The sequence below is a fragment of the Leopardus geoffroyi genome, chromosome B1 (assembly GCF_018350155.1).
Source record: "Leopardus geoffroyi isolate Oge1 chromosome B1, O.geoffroyi_Oge1_pat1.0, whole genome shotgun sequence".
Classification (NCBI taxonomy): Eukaryota; Metazoa; Chordata; class Mammalia; order Carnivora; family Felidae; genus Leopardus; species Leopardus geoffroyi.
Window position 1 is genome coordinate 143,550,353 of NC_059327.1, and position 13,794 is coordinate 143,564,146.

Below are 13,794 nucleotides of genomic sequence, written 5' to 3' on the forward strand. Positions count from 1 at the left end.
AATGGACAAATTCCTAGAAACATATAAACTACCAAAACTGAAACAGGAAGAAATAGAAAATTTTCACAGACCCATAGCCAGTAAAGAAATTGAATCAGTTGTTCAAAATCTCCCAACAAACAAGAATCCTGGGCCAAATGGTTTCCCAGGGAAATTCTACCAGCCATCTAAAGAAGATCAATACCTATTGTTCTCAAACTGATTCTATGAGGCCAGCATTACCTTTATTCCAAAACCAAAGACTCCACTAAAAAGGAGAATTATAGGCTAATATCCCTGATGAACCTGCATGCAAAAATTCTCAACAAGATACTAGCAAATCAAATTCAACATAATATAAAAAGAATTATTCACCATGATCAAATGGGATTCATTCCTGGGCTGTAGGGCTGGCTCAGTATCCGCAAATCAATCATGATACATCACATTAATAAAAGAAAGGATAAGAACCATATGATCCTCTCAATAGATGCAGAAAAGGCATTTGACAAAATACAGCATCCTTTCTTGTTAAGCCCTCAGAAAAGTAGAGATAGACGGATCATACCTCAACATCATAATGTCCCTGTTTTTAAATTGAGGAAATGGGCACTCAGAGTGGTCAAGTTTCCTGAGGTCCCACAACTAGTACACGGAGGAGCCAGTATTAGCACTCAAGTCTGTTTGATTCTAATCTCATGCTCATCATGCTGTTTAAGAATTCCCAGATAACTTATATGTTCTTTCTCTGTCCTCTTTTATGTTTGTGTTAAAGAAAAGTTTCGGTTCGCACACTGAACTTGCACAGAATTGGTACATAGGAATGGCTTAGTCATAATCCTTGATCTATGACACACTGTCATTGTTGAACCCTATATAGCTTTATTTGGTTGTTTAAAATAATACTTAATACAACTGAACACATTGCCCAGCCCACAACTAGAGCTTTACCAGTAACTTACCTCTGTGGTCCTCCCTATTCCACCCCCCCAAGAAGTAACCACTCTCCTATAATTTTGATACAGTAGTAATCTATAAACAAATCTTCAACAAAAAGTGAACGAATACACGATTTTTAATAATACTATACATATACTATACAATACTATACATATTGGCTTGCAATTTGCTTTTTTTTACACTTAATATTTCTTGGAGGTTTTCTCCACAAGATTCCCTAATGGAACCAAATTCTCTAAAGTTTATGGATGCATGAGGACAGTGTCTATAGGTAAATTATATTGTCTGCTTTGGTTCCACAACCATTAGGGGACCTTTGCCACAGCCTTGAGATTCCTTGGTTTGAGCTAAATGTATGTGATATCTGGAGGTAGTTCCTATGCCTCAGCATGTAGCAAAATCTTTTACATATTGCAGGACATATGTGCACACACTGCCCCCCACCATACACACACACACACACACACACACACACACACACACACACCTCAACAAATAACATTTGTTAAATAGTTAACATTTGTTATAATTGTGTCAAGTTCACTTCTCCTTTTGTTAAAGAAAATAATGTTGTTTGCATAGAAAAGTGATTATACTTTTTAAAAAATAGACCCAATACTTTATTTGAACACATACTTATAACAAAGAAATACTGTTTTTAAGTGGTAGTTATAAAATTTACTGAGATGTAACTTTCAGGCTGTGCACTTTTGCCCCTATTTATTGGCTGTTCATTGTATAAGTGTTTAATTTTCTGCTATTTAATTCAAGCCTCTAGAATCCCATTTTATCCCGTTCCTAATATTTCCTTTCATGGCTCACTTATATTTTACTGGGAAGACTAAAGAGAGAAAGAATTATTTTCTTCCAGGTGTATAGGAGGTTCAATTCTAGAGCCACCATATTACCGTTTTGTGAATGTCAACATAGAGAGTATTGTGTAAAACCACAAAGGTAAATGCTTTCCTCCCTATGTGGGCTCCAGAAGAAAAGGTAAGCTATTGAACATGTTTCCCCCTTACAAGAAACTGTTTAAAAAACTACTTTGGGGGAACCTAGGTAGTTTAGTCAGTTGAGCAACCAACTCTTGATTTCAGCTCAGGTCATGATCCCAAGGTTGTGGGATCGAGCCCACATCAGGCTCCATGCTGAGCATGGAGCTTGCTTGAGATTCTCTCTCTCTCTCTCTCTCTCTCTCTCTCTCTCTCTCATCCACTGCCCCTTTCCCTCACTCATGCTCTCTCTCTCTCTAAAAAAAATTAAATTAAAAAATTAAATTAAAAATACTTTGGGGCGCCTGGGTGGCGCAGTCGGTTAAGCGTCCGACTTCAGCCAGGTCACGATCTCGCGGTCCGTGAGTTCGAGCCCCATGTCGGGCTCTGGGCTGATGGCTCAGAGCCTGGAGCCTGTTTCCGATTCTGTGTCTCCCTCTCTCTCTGCCCCTCCCCCGTTCATGCTCTGTCTCTCTCTGTCCCAAAAATAAATAAACGTTGAAAAAAAAAATTAAAAAAAAAATAATTTAATTAAGAAAATAATAAAACTATTTGAAAACAAAGAGGAGGTAAGTTTCTGACAGTAACCATGTTAACTTTTCCCCTGAAATTTGAAAGAAAAATAAAGGAAAAAGAGTGGTAATATCTCCACTTCTATCAAGGGGAGCATAGTAGCTGGAATGCACAACTAACTCTGATAACTTTTATTAGTGGCTGGTACTAACTATATGTTATAGTACCTTTCTGGTGATTCTAGATCAGTAATATGGAGCATAAAAAATATGTTTTCATATTAAGGGGAGAGTGAGGTGGAAACCAGCCTTTCTTGGATACTTACCATGCACACATTAGTACTTCTTATTGCTTATGCCATCCTTGTAAAGTAACAGGCATTTTCCTCCTTTTTACAGGTGAGGAAATAGAGATGAGAAGAAGCATTCCACTAGTTAATGAAATTATCTGTTTATGCATTTGCCTCCCATATTAATCTGTACAGTCTCCACAGACAGGGGCCAGACACATTTATCATTTTACTTTAGCTTTTTAATGGAGTGTCTGGTCCATAGTAGGTGTCCTGCGAAGTTTCTTGAATGTAGAAGGTAACTTGCCCTAGATCACACAGTGGAAGAATGGTAGAGGCAAAAGCCTGTGCTCTTTTCCACTGTATCACGCTGTCTATTCCCTGTCACCTCAAGAATGGGTTAGGAAATGGTACTGGCATTTGTGTTAATATCTCTTGAGTAGTTTTAAAGATTCCCAGGGTGCATTTAACTTATAAATCAATCTTTGTTTAATGCCTCTGAGTTTGGGGTAATTTCCCTCATGTGATTTGTGAACTACTTTCAGTAATAACCAGACTGTAATTATGTTGAGGCCAGCTGCTCAACTATATTATTTACTCTGTGCCCATATTCTGTAATTTTGTGATCCTAAATTTGGATACCTCGTAGCATGCTGATCACATTTCCTAACGAATATACCCAGTGAGAACCAGGCAGTGTGCCACCGTGGAAAGACCATGGGCTTTGAAGTCAGAGAGATGACAGTCTTCATTCCAGTTTTGCCATTTACCCCTCGTGTAATTTTGACCAAATTATTTAACCTCTCTGTGCCTGAGCTGTCTCATTTCTAAAATGGAAGTGATTATTTCTACCTTATTGGGTGGTTTGAAAATTGAAGTTCAAATGAGATAATATATAGAGTGCCTGGTGTTTGGCAAGCACTAGATAAATGGTGCTTCTCCTTATTTATCTTGACAGTTTGGAATGATGATCTAAGTCTAGGAAGAGAAAGTTTCATTAGAATAAATGTCGTCTAGGGGTGCCTGGGGTGGCTCAGTCAATTGGGGGTCTGAATTCAGCTCAGGTCATGATCTCGCAGTTCATGAGTTTGAGCCCCACATCGGGATGTGTACTGACAGCTCAGAGCCTGGAGTCTGCTTGGGATTCTGTGTCTCCCTCTCTCTTTCTGCCCCTACCCCACTCGCACTCTGTCTCTCTCTGTCTCAAAAATAAACAAACATTAAAAAAATTTTTTTAAAAGAATAAATGTAGTCTAGAACTCGGTAAGAAATACACAGAAATGCAAAGTATAGCATATGGAAGATGGGGCTTATCAATAACATGTGGAAAAGACCTAGGGAACCTCAGTTGACTCCCTGCTCAGTCTGAGTCCACAGTATTACGTGGCAGTCAAACAAGGTTTTAATGATAGCATCCAGATCCCAGAGGGGGACAGCTCTTCTCCACACTGCTCTGGACTCTCCCTGAATTCTATATTTCATTTTTTGGGCATGGTTGTTTAAGAGACTCACCGATCAAGCAGAGTCTGTCCAAAGAGATAGAACCAGAGTGGTGAGAAATTGTGAGCCCATGCCTTATGAAAAGAATAGACGGCTTGAGGAGATTTAGCCTGCAGTGTGTGTTAGAAAGTGGAGGTAGGGGAGTGGAGGCTGGAGTGACAAAATAAGTGTCCATTTCTTGAGGGTTACGTTTGACTTGTTCTGTATGGCCTGAGGGGTAAAATGATGACCAGTATAGAAGTATGGAGGAGATTCAGTTTAATAAGCCTTTCTCTCAAAGGATTAAAGGTATATAAAAATTAAACTGCCTTCCTTGGTGTTTGGTGATCATGCAAAGGCCAGATAAGTGTACTGCTAGGGGAGATTGGACTGTACTGTTTGGAGATTGGACTAAGCCCAAATGATCTTTAAGACCCCTCCAACCTTGATAGTTTTGTGATTTCATACACATGCCAAGTATAGCTTATTTGTAATGGAGTATATAAAGAGTGATGATCAAAACAAGTCCTTGCTTCTGTAAAGCAGCTTACATTTTAATTAGAAGAGCAACACACATTTCAAAAGCTCTTAAAAGTATTAGGATGAAGTCATAATAAGAAAATGTCATAGGACTGATTATGATCAATTGCTAAGTGAATGTTGGAATTGAATTTTTTTCAAACTTTTCTGTCTTATAAAGTACCAGTCACTCTCAAAGAAACAAGTGCCCTGATCTCAGGGTGAAAAAAAGCCATATTTATATGTTTGTAGGCTATTATACTATCACTTATAATAAATGTCAAGGCCTGAACATTTTTAATAATTACTAAACTTCTTAAGTAAACTTCCTAATGGGCAGATGATATGAATGAAGGTCCAGGTGCTACACTGAGATTTTAAGGTAAGAACTAAGGTGACTGAAGATTGCAATAGGATAAGGTTTTCCTTATAAAGTTTTTGAAGTTTTATTCCATAACAGACATTATGTCCAACAGGGCTAGGACAAGACAAAGCCAGTATTTGGTAAAATTGGATCATCTGCTTAGAGACAAAAGCTTTTATTCATATTATGAGAAACTGGTTTAGCACCTATGTAATCAGGGATATATATGGGAAATCTCTGTACCTTCCACTCAATTTTGCTGCGAAACCTAAAACTGCTCTAAAAATTAAGGCTATTAAAAATTGGTCCACATTTGTATATATTTTAAATTAATGGAGACAAATTTAATCATTAAATTGAGTCTGATTTATGAAACTCTGAACTCATGGTAATTTCCAGGTAAGGTCACCATCAATAAACTGGAAAGACCATACTTACCACCATTCAGTTAGTCAGAACTCTTGACATCTTCAGCTAAATGTTATATGTGGTTTGTCAGCGGGGTTAGGACGGGGAGGGGATGGGAGGGTTATATCAGTGACATTAACACTCGTTTGGCATGGACTCTAGACAAACAAAGCTGGTGTTCATTCAGCAACCAATGTGTATGGCAGGTTTAACTCTACATTGAGATAGACACCTCCAGCTTTATAACTTGATGTTGGGGGTGCTGGATGGCTCAGTTGGTTAAGCGTCCAACTCTTGGTTTCAGCTCAGGTCATGATCTCACGGTTCACGGGGTCGAGCCCATGGGATCAAGCCCCATGGGGGGAAGCTTGAGATTCTCTCTCTCCTCTCTCTGCCCCTCCCCAGCTTGTGTTGTGTCTGTCTCTCTCAAAATAAATAAATAAACTTAAAAAAATAGCTTGATGATTGATGATTTTCTAGCCATGAATGTCCTCCTACTAAGACCACCTGCTCACCAGTGCAACTTCTGGCTATCATTTGGTTTCCCCTTTTGAGGTGCCTTTTGGGAACATCTGTAAGTTTTATTGTAGTATAAATATTCATCAGCAAATACTTGTATATCTGAAAATCTTTTATTTAAAAAAAATTTTTTAATGTTTATTTATTTGAGAGAGAGAGAGAGAGAGCGTGAGCAGGGGAGGGAGACACAGAATCCAAAGCAGGCTCCAGGCTCTGAGCTGTCAGCACAGAGCTGGATGTGGGGCTCGAACTCACAGACCACAAGATCATGACCTGAGCCGAAGTCAGACGCTTAATGGACTGAGCCCCCCAGGCACCCAATCTGAAAATCCTTTTAAAACTTATTCTCAAATACTGACTAACACAGTTTGAAAATATTGAATGTCTCTTTCCTCATCAGTAAAATGGGGGAGTAAATTAATTCATCTCTAAAGAATTCCTTACTTTTATTTTTTTTAACGTTTATTTACTTTTTAGAGAAAGAGAGGCAGAGTGTGAGCAGGGGAGGGACAGAGAGAAAGAGGGAGACACAGAATCTAAAGCAAGCTCCAGGCTCTGAGCTGTCAGCACAGAGCCCAAAGCAGGGCTCAAACTCAGGAACTGTGAGATCATGACCTGAGCTGAAACCTGACACTCAACTGACTGAGCCATCCAGGCATGCCTAGAATTCCTTACTTTTAAAATTCTGTAGTTTTATAAAATTAGTTCAACCGTAAACAAAGTATTGGAATTATTTTGCCTGGATATAGTTGTAAATATTTAATGACCTCATACTACATTATTAAAATTTTTAAAAAATGATTTAGGGGCGCCTGGGTGGCGCAGTCGGTTAAGCGTCCGACTTCAGCCAGGTCACGATCTCGCGGTCCGTGAGTTCGAGCCCCGCGTCGGGCTCTGGGCTGATGGCTCAGAGCCTGGAGCCTGTTTCCGATTCTGTGTCTCCCTCTCTCTCTGCCCCTCCCCCGTTCATGCTCTGTCTCTCTCTGTCCCAAAAAATAAATAAATAAATAAATAAAACGTTGAAAAAAAAATTATTTAAAGATAGATGTGTATAGTGTGATTCTATGTGTGTATATTTTAATTTAAATATATATATAAATAAGTGTATACACATTTATAAATTAGATATAGCACTGTGTTGATTATTGATTGGCTACTACTGATTATCCCTGAGTAGTAAGATTACAGGTGATTTTTGTTTTTCCTTCTTTTCCTCCAAAATTTCTATTTAGCAGCTGAATTAATTTTATAATAGGAAAAAACATACAACTCTAAAAATAAAAACCAGGGGTGTTTGTTTTGTAAATTGTTTTAATGCAGCACTCTTTGAAACCTAACACGTTGAAGGAAGATCCAACGAGGGACCTGAAACAGCTTCTCCAAGAGTTGAGAAGTGTGATCAACGAGGAGCCAGCTGTGCCTCTGGGCAAGCCCGAAGAAGAAGGGAGAACACCATCCCTGGGAGCGTCCTATGTGGCTGTGTAAGACTGGGTGTGCTGCAGAGTGGGCGAGCTGCTGTCACCAGCGGTTTGCCATTAGTTGTCTACATGATACTCTGTGGGAGGTTGATGTTTAAACAACTTTGAAGAATATCTGACGTTACCAGGGGAAACAGTATGAAAGTGGAGAAGCTAAGCAAAAGTAAAACAACTTGATATCAAGAGTAAATAATGCAGTTATTCTGCTCATAAGCTGTCAAAGCAAGGTGTTACCCAAAGTTACAGTCATATAATAATGTATAGTTCCCAACAGATTTCACATCTAAGATCGCTTTTTAAATCTTTCTTTAATTTTTATATTGAGGGAGAGAGAGCACGCATTTAAAAATACATGGAATCTGGAAATTGTTCTTTGTATAATTAACTGAGACTTATATTTATCTATACAGAGATGATAGAGGAAGAGATTGCATTACTGAATCTCTCTCACTCGAGAGAGAGTGGGGAAGGGGCAGAGAGAGGAGACAGAGAATCCCAAGCAGGCTCTACACTGTCCATACGGAGCCCGATGCGGGGCCCAAACCCATGAACCGAACCCACGAACCATGAGATCATGACCTGAGTCAAAATCAAGAGTCAGGTGCTTAACCTACTGAGCCACCCAAGTACCCCTCACACCCATAATCTCATTTGATTATCACAACTGTTTGAGCTAAGACAGAGCAGGATTTATTTATCCCATTTTACAGATGAGATAAACCTAAGTTTCAAAATTTTGACTTGCCTGCAGCCGCACAATTTCGATGGTGGAGCTAAACTAGAACCTTGAAAACTACGTGACTCTCATGGTATAATCTAACAGGAAAGTCCTTGGTTCTCATTTGACAGATGAGTAAATTTAGGCATAGACTGAGTTGCCTTCTCCTATAAAGCAAAGAAGCAAAGCCAAAAGTGAAAGTTAGACCCCCTGGCTCCCCGCACCAATCAGTCCACAAAGATTACCATGGTCTCCCTGATGAGATGATTTCATCACTTTAGCCGTTGATGATGGGCTTGAACTATTTTGGACTATATTGAACATGAATATATTTGGTACCTGCCTTTAAAGAATGTATGTTAATTTGCTATAATCTTACAAATAACCTTGTCACCAAAGCCTAAACTCAGCCTAAAGCTTTTGGGAGTCCATGGAACAGAAAATATTTCTGAGTTGAACTCCAGGGACAGCCTTCTGCAAAATTTGCTTGGAGGCCTAAGATCTACTTTTACACTTTAAAGAAGAGTTAAATACATAGGAGCAGTTGATCATTCTAAAAATAGATGGAATCAGGAAATTGTTCTTTGTATAATTAACTGAAAGTTATATTTATCTGTACAGAGATGATAGAGTAAGAGATTGCATTACTGAATCAAGCCTGAGATCAGAGATATGCCAGAGGTAAGAAGAATCTGAGATTCTGAATCTAATTAATTGTCTAAGAATTTTTTATGTTTCCAGGTAATTTGGGAAGTCTGGACAGTTTACATGGGAATTTAGGGGCATTTGGGGTTCATTGAAGGAAAGCTGTTTACATTGTTTAACTGAAACTAAAGTGGATTTCAGTGCAATGTACTTTCTCAAAATCAATACGATTTTTTTTTTTGCTTATTTTAAATTTTGCTACTGTTTACCCATATTAAGATATTTATAGGTATGCCATACCAAAAATGGAAGATTTTTCTACATTTACACTCATTTACAATGGCTTACATAACTTTTGAGAGGAAGGTAGTCCTAACAATCTCAGTACAGGATTATAAGAACCTCACGGAAAACAATCCTATTTTCCTCAGTAATTGAATAGCTGAATTTTTAAATGAAATCCTAAAAAGAGCGTAAAGAAATTAAATCCATAACCCCTTAACAGAGACAACGTCTGAGAACTGACTTTAACCAAAAAGGAAAAAAGGCTAATGTTAATTTGTTAATTCAGGTAAAACACAGAGGCCATTGCCCGCAGGTTTTCATGAGCTCCTCACTGCCTGCTGATTAGGTACCTGGTTCCTTAGTCTGAGGTTGAAGGAGGTCCCTAACTTCTCACCAGCCCGGTTACTCCTGTAGTGTGCTCTAACCGAAACAGACTACTGGGTCCAAGAGGAGTTCACTCCTTTTCATCTCCAAGCTTTTCTTCACACTGTTTCTCCACCTGGAAGAGCCATTAGCCCTAGTCTCACCTTTGAATCAGCGTTGGTGTAAAAGCAATGTTCAAACAATGTTGTTTTATCATTAAGTAAAAATAACACCGTGTAGTCTTTCATTTCTCCCATCCTTCTGCCAACAGAAGCAACAACTCATTAAGGGACTCCACTGAAGGTAGCAAATCCAGTGAAACTCTTAGCAGGTAAGAAATGATCTTAGCAATGCCTGAATGTCCTAATGTCCTCATTACTACTGTTTATTCATTAATCCAGCAGATTGTTAACTGTCCGTGAAGTGTCATACTCCACACTGGGTCCTTAAAATGTAACAGTGGGCAAGACAGACAAACGTGGGCTTACAATGATAAGATCTGTTTATTGACTGACTGCATGGAAAAAAAAAAAAAAAACTTACTTTTATCTTTTCTATTTTCACCACCTAAAAAAAAATAAGAGGAATCAGAGCCTTTTTTATATCCTCAGAATAAGAAAAAGAATTCTGTTCAAATTCAGTTAGACAGAGGCTTATTCATTGCTGTATCTTCAGCGTCAGCCATATTGCCTGACACACAGTAGCCTTTCAGTAAAGTTTTGTGTAATGAGTGAATTAAGGCAGTATTAAAAATATTTTCTTACTGTCCCTACTGCTTGATCAACAATGAACTTTTTAAATATATCTTTATCAAAACAAATTTTGATTTTCTTCTCACCTATGTATGTGACACTACGTAACACCTATTAACAATATTTTTATTTTTACATTTTTTATTTTTTATTTTACATATTTTTATTTTTACATTTTCTGGATGCCATAGATATTTCATTTAGTCTGTATAGCCTAATATTTTTTTAATGTTTATTTATTTATTTATTTTTTTTTAATTTTTTTTTTTCAACGTTTATTTTATTTTTGGGACAGAGAGAGACAGAGCATGAACGGGGGAGGGGCAGAGAGAGAGGGAGACACAGAATCGGAAACAGGCTCCAGGCTCTGAGCCATCAGCCCAGAGCCTGACGTGGGGCTCGAACTCACGGACCGCGAGATCGTGACCTGGCTGAAGTCGGACGCTTAACCGACTGCGCCACCCAGGCGCCCCAAATGTTTATTTATTTTTGAGAGAGAGCATGAGCAGGGGAGGAGCAGAGAGAGAGGAAGATACAGAATCCGAAGCACAGTCTATCTAACCTGATCTTATATCCATATGTGGGTTAGAAATGAAGACTCACATTGTTTAAGCAGCTTGCCAGGGTCATACAGCTTGTAAACAGTGGAGCCAGATTTGAACTCAGGTCTAGCTGGCTCCTGAGCTCAGGTGTGTGACCACCTCTGTGTTCGGCCTCTGCGTACCTGCACTGAGCTCCTGGGAAAGGGCCCTGTGCTAGGCACAGGGCACAGAAGGGCTGCTCCCCTGAGATGCGTCAAGCTCTGCTATAGTTTTTCCATGACCAGAAAAGCCTATTTCCTTCAGCAATGATGTGTTCGTGAAGAGACAGATTGGAGAGGAAAAGATGGGACCTAGCCCCTACCTGTGTTCGAATATTTAATAGAAGAAGAGGTTTTCAGATATTTAATAGAAGTTCTGAAAAGCATGAAGCATACTAGAAAATTAAAAATGCATTTGAATGCTCTATACTGTACTTCAGCACTCTGGCCATTTTGGAAACTCACAAACAAAGAATACCACAGTTGCTGTTTTACTACAATGTTTCACTGTAACTGCAGCACCTTTGCTTGACTCGGCATCTTACAGCAATGTTTCTTCATTTAGAAACTTCTGCAGCCTTTTAAGCTAAATCAATATGGTCCATATACCCAAAACAGAATAAAAAATTAAAGAAACGAACAACTCTGGTGTGTGGATTTGTGCTCGAATTATTCTGAGAGCCACATTTCTCAGAAGTTTGTGGACAATTGACTTTTCTTATTTTGTTATATTATTATAACTTAATGAGCAACATTATGCCCTAAGGAGGGTTCCCAATAGAGGCTTCAAAACATCCAGCTCCTTTTTACACATCTCCCTGTGGATGTTTCAGGAGATGAAACATAATGACCTGAAGATCACAGTGACCAAAATAAAACAAAGGCGGTCATTCCACAAAACCATTCCCCTCCAGCTCATCTTGTTTCTGTAAATGCCCCCCTGCTTTCCAGGGCACCTCTGCTTAACCCTAACGTTCTCTTTGATTCTTCTTTCTTCTTTGTCGCGTTTCTCTAGTCACCAAATCTTATTAATTTTGCCTCTAAAACAGTTCTCAAATCCATTTTCTTCTTTGTACATCCTCTGGAACGGCCTGTGTTAATCTCCTATGTCTGCTGTAACAAAATTAGTTGCTTAAAATGACACAAATTGATCTCTCTTACATTTCCAAGGAGGCCCGAAGTCCCAAATCAGTTCCACCAGGTGGAGTCAGGATGTTGGCAGGTCCACACTCCCTCCAGAAGCCCTTGGGGTTAATCCATTTCCTTACTTTTTTCCAGCTTCTAGAGCTTTGTTCCTTGCACTCTGGCTTGTGGCTTCTCCCTTCATCTTCAGATAGCAGCAGAGCATAGCATCTTCAAACCTCTCTGCTGAGATTGCCACATCGTCTTCTCTCTTTCACATGAAATCCCCCCTGCCTCCTTTTTACAGACCTTTGGGATGGCAGTTAGCCCCCCTCCTAAGAAACCCAGAATAATCTCTCCATCTCAGGATCTTTGATTTTATCACATCACATCACATAAGGCAACACTCATAGCAGATATTTTTGGCAGCCATTATACAGCCTGCCACACTGCTCTAGGCCTTTTTACCTTTCTTATAGACTATTGCAGTGGTCTTGACAGCGTTGAGTGTGAGTATTTTTAAACTCCAGTCTCATAAACATTCCAGTCACTTCTATGTATTACTTTCAAATTGATCTGCCTGAAGCACACCTCAGAGTATGACCTTCCCCAAGCCCCAGAACCTTCAAAGGCTCCCCCACTGCCTCCTGCAGCAAAAACACTCTTTGCCCTGATAATTAAGACTATCCGTGGCTTCCCTTTCTAGGGCTTTTCTCCTAATAGAGCTATCCTCAAACTTTTTGGTCTCAGGACCCCTTTTAGTCACAAATATTGACGATTCCTAAGAACTTTTGTTTATTGCTATTCTAAGTATTGGAAAATAAGTTTTCATATTAGCATTTTAAAAATAGAAAACATTTTGATATACCTTTAGAAACAACAGTGTGTATCACATGTTCACCTAATAGCATTTTATTATGAAAAATAACTTTTTCAAACAAATTGTTGAGAAGGCATTCTTTTACAATTTAACATGTGACTTCACAGAAGATAGCTGATTCTCATATCTGCAGCAGCATTTAATCTGTTGTAGTATCAGATCTTGTGGATCCTCTGGGAAACTCCACTGCTCATTTGCGAGAGACTGAGAGTTCAAAGCAGATGGTGATGTTAGTGTCATAATTAAGACAGTGTGGGCATCACACACCCCCTGCAAGGGAACCACTGCCATAGTATCTTCGTGCCGTCACCCAAACCACAGAGAACAGTGTGGTTTATTTCAACCTGTTGATTTAAGTAAGTCTAATAGTTTTGTAAAGTGATACGACTATTGCTAAGAGAGGTTCCTTTTTTTTGTCTTTTTTTTTTTTTCATTTTAAAATAGGTTATAAAGATTGTGCCTCTTAGAATCTATGAGAGAAATACTTCGGGTTTATAGCTATTATAAAAATGAATTTTCTAACCAATATTATTATATTTTCATTCTGCAAAATGTTCATGGGCCCTGAACGAGTAACAATAATGCAACTTGGGATCTCCCTGATATTTTTTAATTTCTGCAATTTAGGGTCATAACTGCCATCTTTAGCTTGTATTTTAGTCTGTCACTTTTGTGTGCATTAGCTTGCTTCTGTCCATAAATCTTAGTAATGTATTTGTGAATTGGAATGTCTGCATGACCATTCTTATGCTTCCAGAGAGCCGGTCACATTACATACAGGAGACCTAGAAGATCCATCTAGTTGTTTTACATTCCCATCTACAGGTGAGTGAAAAGTACACAAGACAGGCCTGCTTCAAACTCTGCAGTGGCTTCTCATTTCCATGCGAGTGGAAGCCAGGTATGACAGCAGCCTGTAAGTCCGCATTAACTCTCTAGGCTTATTTCC

The 13,794-nt window shown here is 38.9% G+C and overlaps 1 protein-coding gene across 17 annotated transcripts in view; it reads left to right on the plus strand.

Moving 5' to 3' along the window:
- Window positions 1-13,794, plus strand: part of CCDC158 (coiled-coil domain containing 158) — a 105,920-nt gene that overhangs the window by 84,678 nt on the left and 7,448 nt on the right. For all 17 annotated transcript variants that reach the window (XM_045473684.1, XM_045473692.1, XM_045473695.1 and 14 more), the window contains 4 exons: window positions 7,343-7,503; window positions 8,840-8,899; window positions 9,783-9,842; window positions 13,603-13,670. In XM_045473684.1, coding sequence (XP_045329640.1) covers window positions 7,343-7,503; window positions 8,840-8,899; window positions 9,783-9,842; window positions 13,603-13,670 — 349 coding nt within the window. The remainder of the gene's footprint in view (window positions 1-7,342; window positions 7,504-8,839; window positions 8,900-9,782; window positions 9,843-13,602; window positions 13,671-13,794) is intronic.